Source organism: Triticum dicoccoides, chromosome 1B (assembly GCF_002162155.2).
Source record: "Triticum dicoccoides isolate Atlit2015 ecotype Zavitan chromosome 1B, WEW_v2.0, whole genome shotgun sequence".
NCBI classification, from domain to species: Eukaryota; Viridiplantae; Streptophyta; class Magnoliopsida; order Poales; family Poaceae; genus Triticum; species Triticum dicoccoides.
The window spans coordinates 85,796,591-85,810,702 of NC_041381.1; the positions used below are offsets into that span (position 1 = coordinate 85,796,591).

Consider the following 14,112-nt stretch of genomic DNA (forward strand, 5'->3'; position numbering starts at 1 on the left):
GGAGGAGGGGGGTTGGCATATATCCAATTGCCAAACTTGAGGTCTTTAGGTTGGTGCATACCATCACCCCACTCTTTATATTCATGGCCAACTCGTCCACATAAGTTACCAATTTTTTCATACCGAACAGTTCAAATGGTCCCCTCACATCATGCCGGACATGCACCTGTATGTAATCACTCCGAGAATTTCCATTGAGCCTTATATACAGTACATTGCCGGCATTCTTAACCAGTTTTTCCACCAACTCTTTCTTGCAATTGACATATGTGAGTTTATGAATGTGTATCCATATAGGCATGCGAACTATCTCAATCTCTTCAACTTTGTTCAAATCATCATAAGGACTTAGAAGGACTACCCAATACCTGAATATCCATGGTCCTCTTTCCGTGATTCGTTCCTGGTCACCGAGGCATGAAGCTTCCACTAAGACTAGGTTAGGACCAACCGGGCGAAAGCGCACCTCATGCGTTGGATTCCAAGCCAAACACATCTCCTTGAAGAAGACAACTTGGCTGAAGCTACTCTTTGTGTGAACCCTAGCTAGGGCCAGCCAATGCACACCGTTGTTCAAGACCAAATCATCAACATCAATTTCGAGATCATCGAAGCCCTCACCTTCTAGATTAAGCTGGTTGAAGAAGTATCCTAGATCACTCGGATCACCGACCCTCGCTCTGCAACTCGTTGTTGACTGTGCGTCGGAAGGCACCTCCATCGAACTAGGGTTTGGATGGGGTGGGGCACGGTCACCCGACATGGGATGGGAGGATGGAGTCCGCAAGGCGGCCGATCACAGTAGGACTCCCGAAGGTGATCGCAATCCGGGGAGGAAGAAACCCTAGCTGCGGCTTAGGGGATCAATATGCAAGTCAATAAAATGGGTGAAACTTAACACTGATGCAACATTTTATGTGGAAGATGGTATCGGAGTCAAGGGAGCTGTGTTGTGGGATGATAAAGGTACTTTCATAGCTGCATCATGTGAAATTCTTCCTAATGTGACAAGTGCAGTAATTGCGGAGGCGATAACAATTTGAAATGGGTTGATATTGGCCATTCATATGGGGTGTCCAAGATTGAAGCGTAATCAAACTCTTTGGAAATGATTCGAGCCTTGAAAGGAAGTGATGCATTTGGTGGATCGACTCAACAATTTAGTTTTGCGGATTGTGTGGACTTGATTACGTTAATTGGGAAAGAAGAAAGTGAAAGTAAACAGTCATGCCGTTTGGTGTGATCCAAGCCCAGATGTCTTTCGCTCCTGTCTTCCTTCTCTTTAAGTAGTGTTGTCCCACGACGCGCCCACGTACTAGCGGTTAGGTTGGATGATCCGACGTCGATGGCTGATGACAAAATCCTCTTCCTGATTTATCGCGGCTGCTGCGTCAGCTGCCATGGCAGCGGGTTTCACTGACATGGCAACACTCCATTTTGCTGCCATGACAACGCTTTTGAATTTGGCTCCCATAGCAACATTTTCCTCTGCTATCGCTTGTGCCGGAGTTAGGTTGCTAACACAACTACAATAATGGCGGAAGCGACAACAATGCGAAATCAAAATGGACGGCCCTTCATGTGGGGTGTTCATGATTGAAGCGGCATCAGACTCTTTGGAAAACGATTCGAGCATTGGAAGGAAGTGATACTTGGTGAAACGACTCAACAAGTTATTTTTGCAGATTGAGTTGACCTGATTACGTTAATTGGGAAGGCTTTTAAAGTTGTTCATAATATTGGTAGGCATACTTTTTTGTAATTGGGTCCATGAAGCTCCTAGCTTTATTTTGAGCAAACTGATTGACGATGTAACCAGTATTTGATGCAATGATATAAAGCTTGTCACATGGCCTTCCGAATAAAAAAAACCACTAATTTGCGCAAAAAAAACATCCACTAATACTCGATGGGCCTCAAGAAAAAGAGGAAAAAGAAAGTGGGTGCGGTCAGCACTGAGCTTGTCTCCCTTGTCCGTTTCCCCGGGAGTGCATCGCTCTTGATCTCTCCTACGTGCCCCGCTGCCACCCCAATCACTCGCCCGTCCCATCCCCTCCACAGACCCCGCCCCTGCCTGGCATGCTTTCCTTCTTCAAGTAACTCCTCCGTTTCTCCAACCCAAAGGCATCATCTCCAGCAATGTCCATTCCCGCCCTCCGCTCCTTCCCCGCCGTCTACGGCGTGAAGCCGACCACCCGCCTGGTCCGACACCATTCCCGGCTCGGCGGCGGCCTCAGGGCCAGCTCCGTCGCCGTGAACGGGGAGGTGGGGCTGAGAAACAGGAGCGGGAAGAAAGAGGACGCGGTGAAGGAGGAGAAGGACAGAGGACTGGAGCCCCTCTACGACGATGGGTTCGGGGGTGTGACCGTCAAGGACTACTTCGCTGCCGCCAGGGCCCTGTGCAAGGACGACGGAGGGCCGCCGCGGTGGTTCAGCCCCGTCGAGTCAGGCCAGCCGGCGGTGGAGGACGCGCCCCTGCTGCTCTTCTTGCCAGGTTGGTCGTCCAATCTTTAGCAATAATAGTATAGGGATCCCAATAGTATATAACTCTGTGCTTTCTGCGCTCCACCCTTGGCCACTGCATGATGGAGGCAGCTCATCAGCGCGAGATCACCGCCATGTTTGCGGTTACCTGAATGGTTAGGTGGTCAGTTTGCTTCTGTTCTAAGAGTTTACCTGACTGCAGGAACTGATGGTGTTGGGATGGGGCTCATTTTGCACCACAAGTCTTTGGGCAAGTGAGTATGCTGTTGCTTTCTATGTGCTCCTTTAGGGAAATACTATAAGCCTGCTTTCAGCGTTACTACTAGTGTACTAGTCTCCATGAAGTCATTATCTATCAAATTAACCAAGGCCAAAGCAATAGGGACGCAAAGACCCACCAAGCCTGGATATAATATGAATATTACAAGTCAAATCTATGTTGATGTCAAATGAAATTTACATAAAGTTGTCTTTCAGAAGACCTATATCCGGGCCATGCATATAACATTAGTATGTTGTCCAGTACTTAAGTAGGTCTTCTTTGGTTGATATTATTTGCAAGATGAGTCCAATAAACCGGAAATGAGAGAATAAGCCTACCCAATGTGACCTATGATTCGTTTACATGTTCCTTCTTATTTAGTCTAAAACTGCCCAACGTGACAAAAACTAGACTGCCTCCTTTTGTCTCTCATTTTCTACATTGAAGTCTAATAAAACCTCACGTTTCTCGTTTGCAGGGCCTTTGAAGTTCGTTGTTTGCATATACCAGTAAATGATCGTACACCATTTGAAGGTATGACTTGTATTATTCACCTAGGCTTCACTATTACACCTTCCGTTCATTATTATAAGATGTTTTTAACTTTTTTCTGAATTGGATGTATATAGACGCATGTTAGTGTGTTTGTTCACTCATTTCAGTCCGTATGTAGTTCATACTGAAAACATCTTATAACAGTAAACGGGGGGAGTAGTATTCTTACTTGGATAATCATCTACTCCCTCCGTCTCATAATATAAGAATGTTTTTGATATTAGTGTAGTGTTAAAAACGTTCTTATATTTTGGGACAGAGGGAGTACATACCAACTTTTCTCTACAAGTATTTTCTACATACCAACTCACAACAAAGTCCAGAATGTAGAAATATGCATTGATTCTAGAGATATATATGTCTCTCATTAGGACTACAGTTTCATCCAAGTCTAATTTCAGAAATTTGCACAAGGTATAAAGATCAAAACTAGGACAATTTAGGACACAAAACTAGTTTCATACCAACTCATAAGTTTTGCAGTGCTTAGAATTTTGTTTCTAGAGATATATATGTATCTCACTAGGACTACAGTTTCATCCAAGTCTAGTTTTGTTTCCCCCTGCTATTTGCGCTTAATAAAATTTTCCTTTATAAGAACGACTTTATGCGAGGAACTAGAGGAATACTTTGGTTTTTAAAGTTAGTTTAGACGCCATAACCATTTTGATCTAAAACTGACCAGCGTATCCACCAATGCCAAATACAGAAAACACCCGGGTGGTGTGAAGATCCCACCTAAACGAGTCCTGCTCCTGAGTTTGTTGCACCCCCGCGACTCTCAGTATGATCTCATTCCACTGTACTAGATTCACCAAGAGAGCCCCGCGGAAATCAATCCACAAGTTTGCCACTCCGAGGACAGAGGCAACGGTGGCATCCTTCTGACCAGCCAGTTTTGGTCTGTAAGAAAGGCAAAAAAAAAGGGCATAATATCATCGTCGCGCTTCTTTTGCATTTCCCAATGCTTGGTAATTCTTCGGTGTTAATTACACCAACTTCATCTCCTACATGTGCATTAACTTGCTTGGTCTTGTCTCCCGGGCGTCCTCTTTGGTGAGGTCTTCTGTCCGCCACCATGTTGCCCCTGTAGAGCCCTCACCGCAGAAGTAGGACTACAAAATAAAATTACTGTTATGAATTATGAAGGGAAATCAGGGATAAGTACCCGAAAGCTTCTATTGATCTAACAGCAATGAATATAAATGCTTACAGGGCTATTACAAATTGTCGAAAAGTCTATCCAATATGAGCATGATTTATCACCAAATAGACCGATATATCTTGTTGGAGATTCCTTTGGTGGATGCCTGGCGCTTGCAGCGGCAGCTCGTAATCCACACATCGATTTGGTCCTCGTACTGGTAAACCCAGGCAAGTGAAAATGTTGCACTTTAGAATGTGATGAGATAGTTCTTTCTTTAATTATAAAATAACTTGATGGTTTTTCTTCTTTTTTCTGCAGCAACATCATTTGCAAAGACTCCACTGCAGCCAATATTGCCTCTTTTGGAAGCAATGCCAAGCGACCTTCATGTTACAGTTCCATATCTTCTTAGTTTTGTTATGGGTATACTTCTTAGCTTATTAATTACCCTGGCATGTGCTTTCTTCCAGTTGTTCTGTGCATCTTTTTTCCAACTGTATAATCTGATATGCTTGTCACAAAATTTTCTTGTTAATTTCATATGAACTAAAGAACTTGGAAGACATGATCTTGATTTTGAGTTATTGCTTGATAATAAAAGCATCCAGGCAGAATTCTACCTCACTATGTACTTTTAAAATTTAAATCTTGTTCCACTTATTTTTATGAGCCAAGGATGTTTATGCGCAGCTGACCCTCTGAAGATGGCTATGGTTAGCATTGAGAACAACCTTTCTCCTCCAGAAACTCTTCAAAAGCTGTCAGAAAGTCTCACTTCTTTGCTGCCTTTGCTTTCAGTATGTTTCTATAGCTCCTCCTCTTTTTAAGTTTTATGTTTATCTATCCCATACATTCATTTTTATGTGACCTCCTATTCAAACATATGGAGTGCAAGAAAAAGTAATCCATATAGACTACAAAAAAAAAGGAGTGCAAGAAACATATATGCTTATAAACTTCCTAAACGTTATTTGATCTGCTGTAACTCTATCCGCCAACGTTCATAAAAAAGACTTGATTTGTACATCTTTTTCAGGAGATCTCTACTTTAAGAAATGATTATTTATTTATTTATGCAAGTCTAGAAAAGCATATAGAGTACAGACGTACAGTTGCATTTGTCGGAAAGGAGAAGTATCCATTTCTTTTAACCACTATTTTCAGAAGTCCTTGTGCTCTTAGTCCTCAGAAGAATCGGTTACAACCTTTTCTAGAGCGATTTAATCACCTAGATATATTTTCTTATTATTGTTTTAGATTTCATCCCTTTCATTTATCAGCAATTGGCAGATATCATACCAAGGGATGCTCTTTTGTGGAAGCTCAAGCTTCTTAAGTCAGGAGCAGCCTATGCCAACTCTCGTCTTCATGCTGTACAAGCTGAAGTTCTGTTTCTTGCCAGGTACTCATCATAATGGTGCTGCCTAAATCCTCATTCTCTAGTCTTGTTTGACTTTCTATGTCTAACTGTTTGATCTGATACTCTCCATATTAATTAATTTATTTAGTGGCAAAGACAATCTTCTGCCGAGTGGAGAAGAGGCAGATCGACTCTTCAAGGCACTGAAAAACTGCAGAGTTCGATACTTCAAGGAAAATGGCCATACACTACTCTTGGTACACTCACAATTCATCAAAGCGTTTCGGAGCCAGTCCGGTGTTTTCATTTCAATATTCATGCCAATCACTGTATTTTTTGGAGTACAATTTTAAACTTCATATTTTCCTTGCACAGGAGGATGGTGTGAATCTGTTATCTGTTATAAAAGGTGCAAACATGTACCGCCGTGGCAGGCAACGGGACTTTGTGACCGACTACCTTCCCCCTACACTAAGTGAGTTCAAGAAAACATTTGATGAAGACCACAAGTATGTATTCAACTTCTGAGAGTGCTTCCCTACTTGCATAGATCTAGTAAGTGAAAAACTTATAACCTTTTGCAGATTGTTTCACCTTGCACTGAGCCCAGTCATGATGTCTACTCTGACAAATGGAAAAATTGTCCGTGGCCTTGCTGGTATTCCTGACCAAGGTCCTGTCTTGTTTGTGGGTTATCATGCACTGATGGGGATCGAGTTAAGCCCATTGTATGAAGAGTTTTTGAGGGAGAAGAACACGATTGTTCGTGGCATGGCTCATCCAATGTTGTTTGGATCAAAATATGAGACCTCGCGCCAGGAGTCGTCTCGGTTTGATACAGTCTCTATGTATGGCGGATTACCAGTCACTCCAATCAATATGTACAGGCTGTTTGAGAGAAATCAATATGTTCTCCTCTATCCTGGTGGTGCTCGGGAAGCTCTACATAGGAAGGTGTGCTTAATGTCTCCATATCTCTATTAAGCCTTGACATAACCATTAGGGGCGGGTTCTGAAAAAGCATTATGGGCAGTTTAGGAGAATGATATTTCTTGGTAAAGGACTAGTATTTAAGTCAAATTTGACTAAATTCCTGAAGTTTACCACAGAATACCACTCTTCCAAACATGCTCAGTTTCACCACATGGAACTATTTTTGCAAACACCTAATTTAGCACATCAGATTTTGTTATTAGGAGTGTGCTCACATGTACAAAAATAGTACTCCCTCCGTCCGAGAAAGCTTGTCCCAAGCTTGTCCCTCAAATGGATGTATCTAGCACTAACTTGGTGTTAGATACATCCATTTGAGGGACAAGCTTTTTCGGACAGAGGGAGCATGATCAAGGCTAGCGTCTAACAAGTATTCCACAAGGACCATGACTTAAAACACAGACAAAAAAAATGGTATCTCAGAGTTATAGTAGACTTTACCCTTTTTTTCTAATGTAATAATTGAGCTGGATTTGGCAGGGTGAAGAATACAAGTTGTTTTGGCCAGATCAGCCAGAATTTGTAAGGATGGCGGCAAGGTTTGGTGTTACAGTCGTTCCATTTGGGTTTGTCGGAGAAGATGACATTTTAGAGGTAGCTTTCCTAATCCTTCTTTTGTTTCTATAGGAGAAATCAACACTGTTAAATCTCTATTTCTAAAAATATCATTGAAAGTCGAAATTTGTATTCATATGTCATACCATTTGAAATCTTGACCAGTTGAACTTTTATTTATCTTTTACATTATAATGGAAGCCTTTTCTCAGTGGAGCCAGTTTTTGGCCAAAAAGACTCAAAGTGGTCGGACCCTTCCCCGGACCCTGCGCAAGCGGGAGCTACGTGCACTAGGCTGCCCTTTTAGATAATGGAAGCCTTATTACCCCCGGCCTCTCCATCATAGATGCAGAGACAAAAAATTTGACTTCGCTGAGAAAAGGGGGAGACGAAATCAATACAATCAAATGAAAGTAGGTAGTAACATACCGACCAAGGCAAAGACTAAGAAACCTGTCAATCGCATGCCATCCAAACCGGGACATAAACCCCTTGGTAATACATTTGAGCCGCTTGGCGCCAAGCTCCATAGGCTCCTTGTGCTGTGCCTTCTGTAACAACGCTCATGACTACATCCAACTCATACACGAGAGTAACACCTGCATACATGATTGAACTTTTTGCTGTCACAAACATCGTAATGAAAAGGCAGCGCTCCTGCTGGTTGCTTGAAAAAACATCATTTATGCATAGCCAAATAGACCAAAATACCGCTGCAGCCCCACCAAGCTGAAGTTTTGTAGTCTTCAGAAGTCAACTTACCGATTACATAAAGGTGAAAGCATGTTTTATTCAAGGAAAAATAACATGAAAGCATGGCACAGAAAATGACTTTGAAGATATAGAAAAAGACACAAACTCGAGATCTCCGCAGGACATGTGTGGTGATAACACATTTGTAACCAAGGTTGAGTAGCAGATTTTGGGGAAAGCTATACAAAGTTTATTTGTGTTTTCTTTCTGCAGTTGGTTCTGGATTACAATGATCAAAAGAACATTCCGTACCTTCGGGAGTGGATAGAGTCAATCAACAAAGACGGCCAGAGAGTGAGGTCAGATTTAATTTCCAAACAAATGAATCAAGTGTTCTGATCTTACCTTTGTGCGATTGCTTACTTGGACTCTTTTTCATTCTGCTGTGAATATTTTTCATTTCAGAGATAGCGTCAAAGGAGAGGAAGGGAATCAGGACATGCACATACCTGCTATTGTTCCCAAAGTACCGGGACGATTCTACTACCTTTTTGGCAAACCAATCAAAATGGAAGGGATGAACAATGTTCTGACGGACAGGGAGAGCGCAAATAAAGTGTATTTACATATCAAATCAGAAGTCGAGAACGCAATGGCATACTTACAGAGGAAGAGGGAGGAAGACCCTTACAGGAGTATAGCTCAGCGTGCTGTGTACCAGGCAACTCAGGGTGTTTCTGCTCAAGTCCCAACTTTTGAACCATGAAGACTAGGTGCAAATATATTCCTGTGATAGTGTGACTGCACATTGGCAGATAGTAGGTATCCATTATAGCAGAGTATAACACAGTACATAATGTGTAGCTAACAGATGTATCTGAATATTTGTATTACGTTTTGAATGTACATGTTACTTACTCATTGGTAGTGATTAATTAACACCAAAATGTTACTGATTATTTGATACTTGTTCACAATAAAGGGTCTCTTTTATCTCTCTACTATGTAGTCAATGTGAAAGCACACCACCTAAAGTGACAGGTGCACCACATGTGTTCACCTTTGTGACAACTTCTTTAGGAGAAGATGTTATACTGGCTACCAACGATTTTATTTATTTAAAAAAAGCACTGCTAGGTGTGCCCTTAAGCATGCCTAGGCGCTAGGCGACAGTAGAACGCCTAGCCTTGAGGGCTCTAGGCAGAAGCAAAATAGGAATTTAGACCTAGGGCTTTTCTGAACCTGCTGGCTACCTGGCATGTTTTGAAAAGATTTCACATGTAGGTGGTTTGACACACAGTAAGATACCATAGATTTCAAAGGGAAAAAAACATGCAAGTTACTGCAATAACTTTAGAAAACTCCTTGGGACTTCCACTGTTCCACACTTCGACATTTCTACCTTATTACATGGACCTATTTATGATTTACGGCCAAAAGCTGTGGTCTCAGCAGCCTGAGAGAACAAGAGCGCCACCATTATTTCTTCACTGGTGAATGATAAAACTTAAATGTTTGACAGAAAACCACTGGAAAATAAGGGCTCAACGACTGGTTTGTAAACACCAGAATATAACTCAAGTTTGTGAACACAGGAAAATAAGGACTCAACAACTGGTTGATAACATGTCTTAAAGATCAGAAATCAGTAACAGAAGAAATGGAACAAGCCAACAAGATTAATATTGGCATGACATGACACAACGTAGATGCTCTGCAAAGACATTTGCCATAGAATAAGATAGAGCCCAGGCAGAGAGCGGGAAAAAGGAGGATAATCGTAGCATAAGCTCCATGTTTCCTATTTGCATTTATTCTAAGTTACTAGCTGATGTGTCAATTAGCAGAGCTGAGACGGTCCAAAGATAACTCTAGCATGACACCATTTCACTTCTCCTTTCAGAAGAATAAAACTTCATTCAACACCAAATCCCTTCTCTTGTAGTTCATGTGCAACCTCATTCCTCATTCGGAACCAGAGGTTTTGTGCCTCCTGGTCAAACTTTTTCGACTGTAGTTGCTTCTGCATTTTATCAGAGTCCACATTTGTATCCGCAAAACCTTTGGGCCCGATCGTGGTACCTAGAGCACCCTCACTTTTTATGAACTCCTCAACTGCCTCTTCATCACCAGGGTAGGGAAACTCCCTGCGCTCATAAAGATGTGCCATTTCTTTTTCTTCCTGGAAAATATTGAAGATAGTTTTTAGAAAACTATAAACTGGAAGGGCATGAATCAGTGGAAGGGTGAACATTAGCAAATAGAAGTTACTTATCACGGTCTTGTAGAAGAGATATTCACCTTAAGTGATCGTTATATATAATCATATTTCTCCAAGGGATAATTCTGGTGTCACATAAGATATATAATCCAGTGCATCATAGAAGTTCCTTTTCATCATAACTTAATGTTTGAGTGTTGAAGGTGGCATATATAAGGAGAACTCGTCATATATAAGGAGAACTCGTCGAATGATAATCAATGACCAGAATATGCTGTTTCAGTAAAACCTGAGGCATGTGCAAGATTTGCAGCTACGATCAATGCATGATCAACCCCACAAAAAGTTGTATGAATCGCATCTCATCAAGAAAACGGCATGCATCTTGTTAATTGCGTAGCCAAAGTCGCTGCTTAGTTGATGCAGTGATGGACGGATGTCATACAACCATCCTTTTCGGAAAAAGAAGTTATGGATGGATGTCACACAACGAAGCTATGGAATGGAGAGTGCCTGGATTAACGTATGTCTTACTGTAAGACCACAGCGTGGGACGCATTGACATTATCTACAGGCAGTTCTGAACCATAGTTCCAGAAAATGAGCATTCAGGTAGATGAACTTCATTGCACTCGATAGAATCTTGTACTAGTAAAACAAAAGGTGGCACCAATTCATTTCTGCCTCAACCAAGGCTCACCAGCCATAGTACCTACCTTGGGGAGTGGCTTGAGCGTCCACCAACCAAGCGGCGACGTCTCATTCCAGAGCCATGCTGCGCCGAAAAGCGCGTAGGTGCAGAGCATGCCCTTGCCAATCTGCTTAAAGAAGTAGGCATCCCTCTTGTCGAACCCCATCCTCCTGATCCCCCAAAGCAACAAGAACAGAGACGACATCAATGGTTAATCCGTGCGGAGAGGGAGAGGGAGAGCCAGGTATGGGATGCTCGTGCCCGCTTACCTGAGGAGCGGACGGGCCTGAGGGAAGCTGCGCAGCATCGCGTCACCTGCGGGACAAATATAGGAGGAAAGTGAAGACAAGAGGGTTTTAGTCACTGCGGCATTTCGTCGAGCAGGTAGGCGTATGTATGCCGGTGAAGCGATTTGAATCACTGTAATTAACAGAACTACTGTAGTGTCGTTTTACTCAGAGACTGAGAGGCAGTAGTACTAGAATAGAAGAGGAAACAAGTTAGGGAAAAAAAGAGAGGATAATTCACCTAACATACTGTACTGGAGATAGAAATGCTAGGGTTAGAGGGAGAGCAAAGGAGAGAGAAGCAGCTCACAAGGGCCCGTGAGTCCGTGACCAGGATGCGATCGGGAGGGCTGCCTCGCGGGCCCTCGTGTCTTCTATTCTGGAGAAAAGTTGGCTCCCTAAAAAACCACTTGTCATATGGCAGTGCAACAAATATATATCAAAGTAACAAAAATTACCTAGGGATGACTATAAGTATTAGCGCGAGTCAAAGACATGCCGCTGTCATCACCTCTTCCATGCCAGAGCCCAACAAACCTGTTGTGAAATCATCGTGCTACACCAACCGTCTAATAAAGAAAAGCGTAGATCAAAAGGATCAAACATGTAGACACATGACCGAAGACTGGATCTAGACAGATCCACCGAAGACCAACACCAATTGAATCCCACGAGATCCGACGGAGGCACACCGCCACACACCCTCTGACGGTGCTAGACGCGCTACCGTGACGGGGACCAGACGTTAGACATTATTACTACTATGGGATTAAGACGCTGAACCAAACAAGAGCAAAAGTTGTGCCCCTCCCACCGGTGAGGGGTAGGAGGTCTTTCGCGCCTCCGTGATTCAAAGGACATCAAAGGCGGGGCAGACCGGCAACAGAGCCGACGGAAGGAGGGAAAATCCTAGTCGCCTCGGAGTTACTTCTTGGGGAGAATTACATGTGTGTCTAATATGCAGCTTCTCAACTTGTGCATGTCTAAATGTTAAGGCCTCACCCAATGCATATGTGCTTAAATGATGCGCTAAGTGCATGAAAGGGTTTAACAACTAAACTCCTAAATACATATATTATGAGCTTTTTCTTGCTAAGCTTCATGAATTTAATTAGTTGTACACTCTAAATTGTGTTCTTGCCTAGGTACATGTGTCTAGCATCGTTTCGTTCCGAGTCATCAAACTCTTCTTTCTCCTCTTAGGGCCAGTTCTTTTGTGGATTCTCGGATAATCGGACCTCTCCCCACCTTCTCCTAGAATCTTCAATACCTATTCGTTTGATAGTCCTAGCAAACTAGACCCTAACTGCAATTTAATCGATACGCAACTGTAATTTATTCGTCACATCATATTATTTTTCAACTGAAGAGATGCCACTCATGAAACTATGGATCCCAGTCTCCCACTCCATTCATCCTTATTGCTTTTAACCTTGATCAACGTACTTTCAGTTACTTTTACAATCTGAATTTATTTCTCTTGTTGCAATCAATACTTCTAAACACAAGTTGCATTAATTCTTATAACTAGCAAGGCTAATAAGACTAACAATCTTACTAGTTTCGTTTGGGGCCGAGGCAAGTTCTGTATTTTTGGTGCAGGTACTGATTATTAGCAGCAATTCAAAGCTCATGTGTCTTCGATAAACCTTAAGGTTATTCACTTGGAGAAAATTGCTGCTTACTACAAACATTTGCATTTGAGGTCCAACACCTTCCTAGATTAGAGCAAGCACATGTCAAGGCACTAGTCATTGTAACATCCCGATTCTCGGAATGTTTATGAAAAAGTTTACCAAAAATCAGGGCGAGAAAATTTCAGTTGTTTTATTTGGTAGCAAAGCTTAAATTGGACATTTATAATTTGGAATATTTAAATTGAACTAATGCCAACTTAAATTGAAATGAGTTTTCTTGTTCTCTTTTTGTAGAATTTTTTTTCTTGTCTTGGGCATTTGCATTTTTGGCACTTCGTTCGATGTTTTGTTTGATCTTCTATTCCTTTTTAGATTTTTCCTTTTAGGTAAATCTAATTTGTTTCCTCTCTCATAATCTAGGAAAAAAATCCCTTGTTCAACATCTCTTCTATGTACAGCCAACATCTTTCTCTTATTTATTTTTATCTCTCAAACAACATGGGCCAAGATGTTCCGTTTAATTTTTCCTTCTCACTCCCCACTTGGGCCTTGGCCTATTCCATAACGTGGTGGCTCACCTCTCCCTCAGGTACTCATCATAAACCAACAGAGAAGAGAAGAGACAACGCACACTGGAAACCCTCCTTTTTCTCCATTCAATTGCTATTGTTTCCAAGTCTGAAAACTGGCCCAACTTCTCTCCCAGCGAGCGAACGCCTCTTCTCCTCCTCCTCTGCCTTAGAGCATCTCCAACGGTCGCACAAAAATTCCGCGCAAATAAACATTATAGCGCGCCACTGTAGCATTTTTAAAGCGTCGGGACCAACTTTGCTTTAGCAGGTGCCTAAAAACACGCGCCCAAAAAACAGACAGTGCAAATTATGAAGCGCGCGCAATCCGACACCCCAAATATGCTGCGCGCGATAGCGTTTTTCAGTACGCGCACAAAAACTTTTAGCGCTACAGCTTCTGCTGGAGCTGTCCGGCGCCAAAAAAACAAACTTTTAGCGCGCGGAGCTCTTTTTGGGCGCCTGTTGGAGATGCTCTTATACGTTCCCAACTAACCTACATAAGAGAAACAGTCAGTGCGTACTTTCATTGCTGCCCTCCTCTAATTCCCATAAAGCTCGTCCCTTTGCAAAAACTGAAGACACCATCATAATCCCCTCCACCTCCTCTTTCAAATCCCGTAGCAACTCCTGCCGTTTGCCGTCCTCAATCTCTTCA

General features: G+C 42.4%; 2 protein-coding genes across 3 annotated transcripts; one reads left to right on the plus strand and one right to left on the minus strand.

Moving 5' to 3' along the window:
* Positions 1-2,027: 2,027 nt before the first annotated feature.
* On the plus strand, positions 2,028-9,042 carry LOC119320860 (acyltransferase-like protein At1g54570, chloroplastic). Its single transcript, XM_037594784.1, has 13 exons — positions 2,028-2,494; positions 2,687-2,738; positions 3,225-3,280; positions 4,517-4,675; positions 4,767-4,871; positions 5,139-5,245; positions 5,729-5,850; positions 5,957-6,065; positions 6,184-6,317; positions 6,393-6,762; positions 7,282-7,395; positions 8,323-8,408; positions 8,515-9,042. Exons 1-13 carry the CDS (start codon positions 2,140-2,142, stop codon positions 8,813-8,815), a joined length of 2,070 nt encoding a protein of 689 aa, XP_037450681.1. The 5' UTR covers positions 2,028-2,139; the 3' UTR covers positions 8,816-9,042.
* A 607-nt stretch (positions 9,043-9,649) lies between these two features.
* LOC119320870 lies at positions 9,650-11,660 on the minus strand. 2 transcript variants are annotated; one of them, XM_037594794.1, is made up of 4 exons: positions 11,559-11,660; positions 11,231-11,276; positions 10,987-11,131; positions 9,650-10,231 (listed from the first exon to the last, which is right to left on the minus strand). In XM_037594794.1, the coding sequence occupies exons 2-4, from the start codon at positions 11,266-11,268 to the stop codon at positions 9,965-9,967; spliced, it is 450 nt and encodes a 149-aa protein (XP_037450691.1). In that variant the 5' UTR covers positions 11,269-11,276; positions 11,559-11,660; the 3' UTR covers positions 9,650-9,964. The 2 variants fall into 2 exon arrangements, with proteins under 2 accessions (XP_037450691.1, XP_037450686.1); XM_037594789.1 differs by having other exon boundaries at positions 11,490-11,597.
* Positions 11,661-14,112: the final 2,452 nt, after the last annotated feature.

Excerpts from the sequence above, each read along its gene's own strand:
- LOC119320860 (XM_037594784.1), top strand. The coding sequence starts at position 2,140 with ATGTCCATTCCCGCCCTCCGCTCCTTCCCCGCCGTCTACGGCGTGAAG. Across the intron at positions 6,318-6,392 it reads ACATTTGATGAAGACCACAA|ATTGTTTCACCTTGCACTGA; the intron begins GTATGTATTCAA and ends AACCTTTTGCAG. Across the intron at positions 8,409-8,514 it reads AAAGACGGCCAGAGAGTGAG|AGATAGCGTCAAAGGAGAGG; the intron begins GTCAGATTTAAT and ends TTTTCATTTCAG.
- LOC119320870 (XM_037594789.1), bottom strand. Across the intron at positions 11,132-11,230 it reads CAGGCCCGTCCGCTCCTCAG|GAGGATGGGGTTCGACAAGA; the intron begins GTAAGCGGGCAC and ends TTGGGGGATCAG. Across the intron at positions 10,232-10,986 it reads CGCTCAAGCCACTCCCCAAG|GAAGAAAAAGAAATGGCACA; the intron begins GTAGGTACTATG and ends AATATTTTCCAG.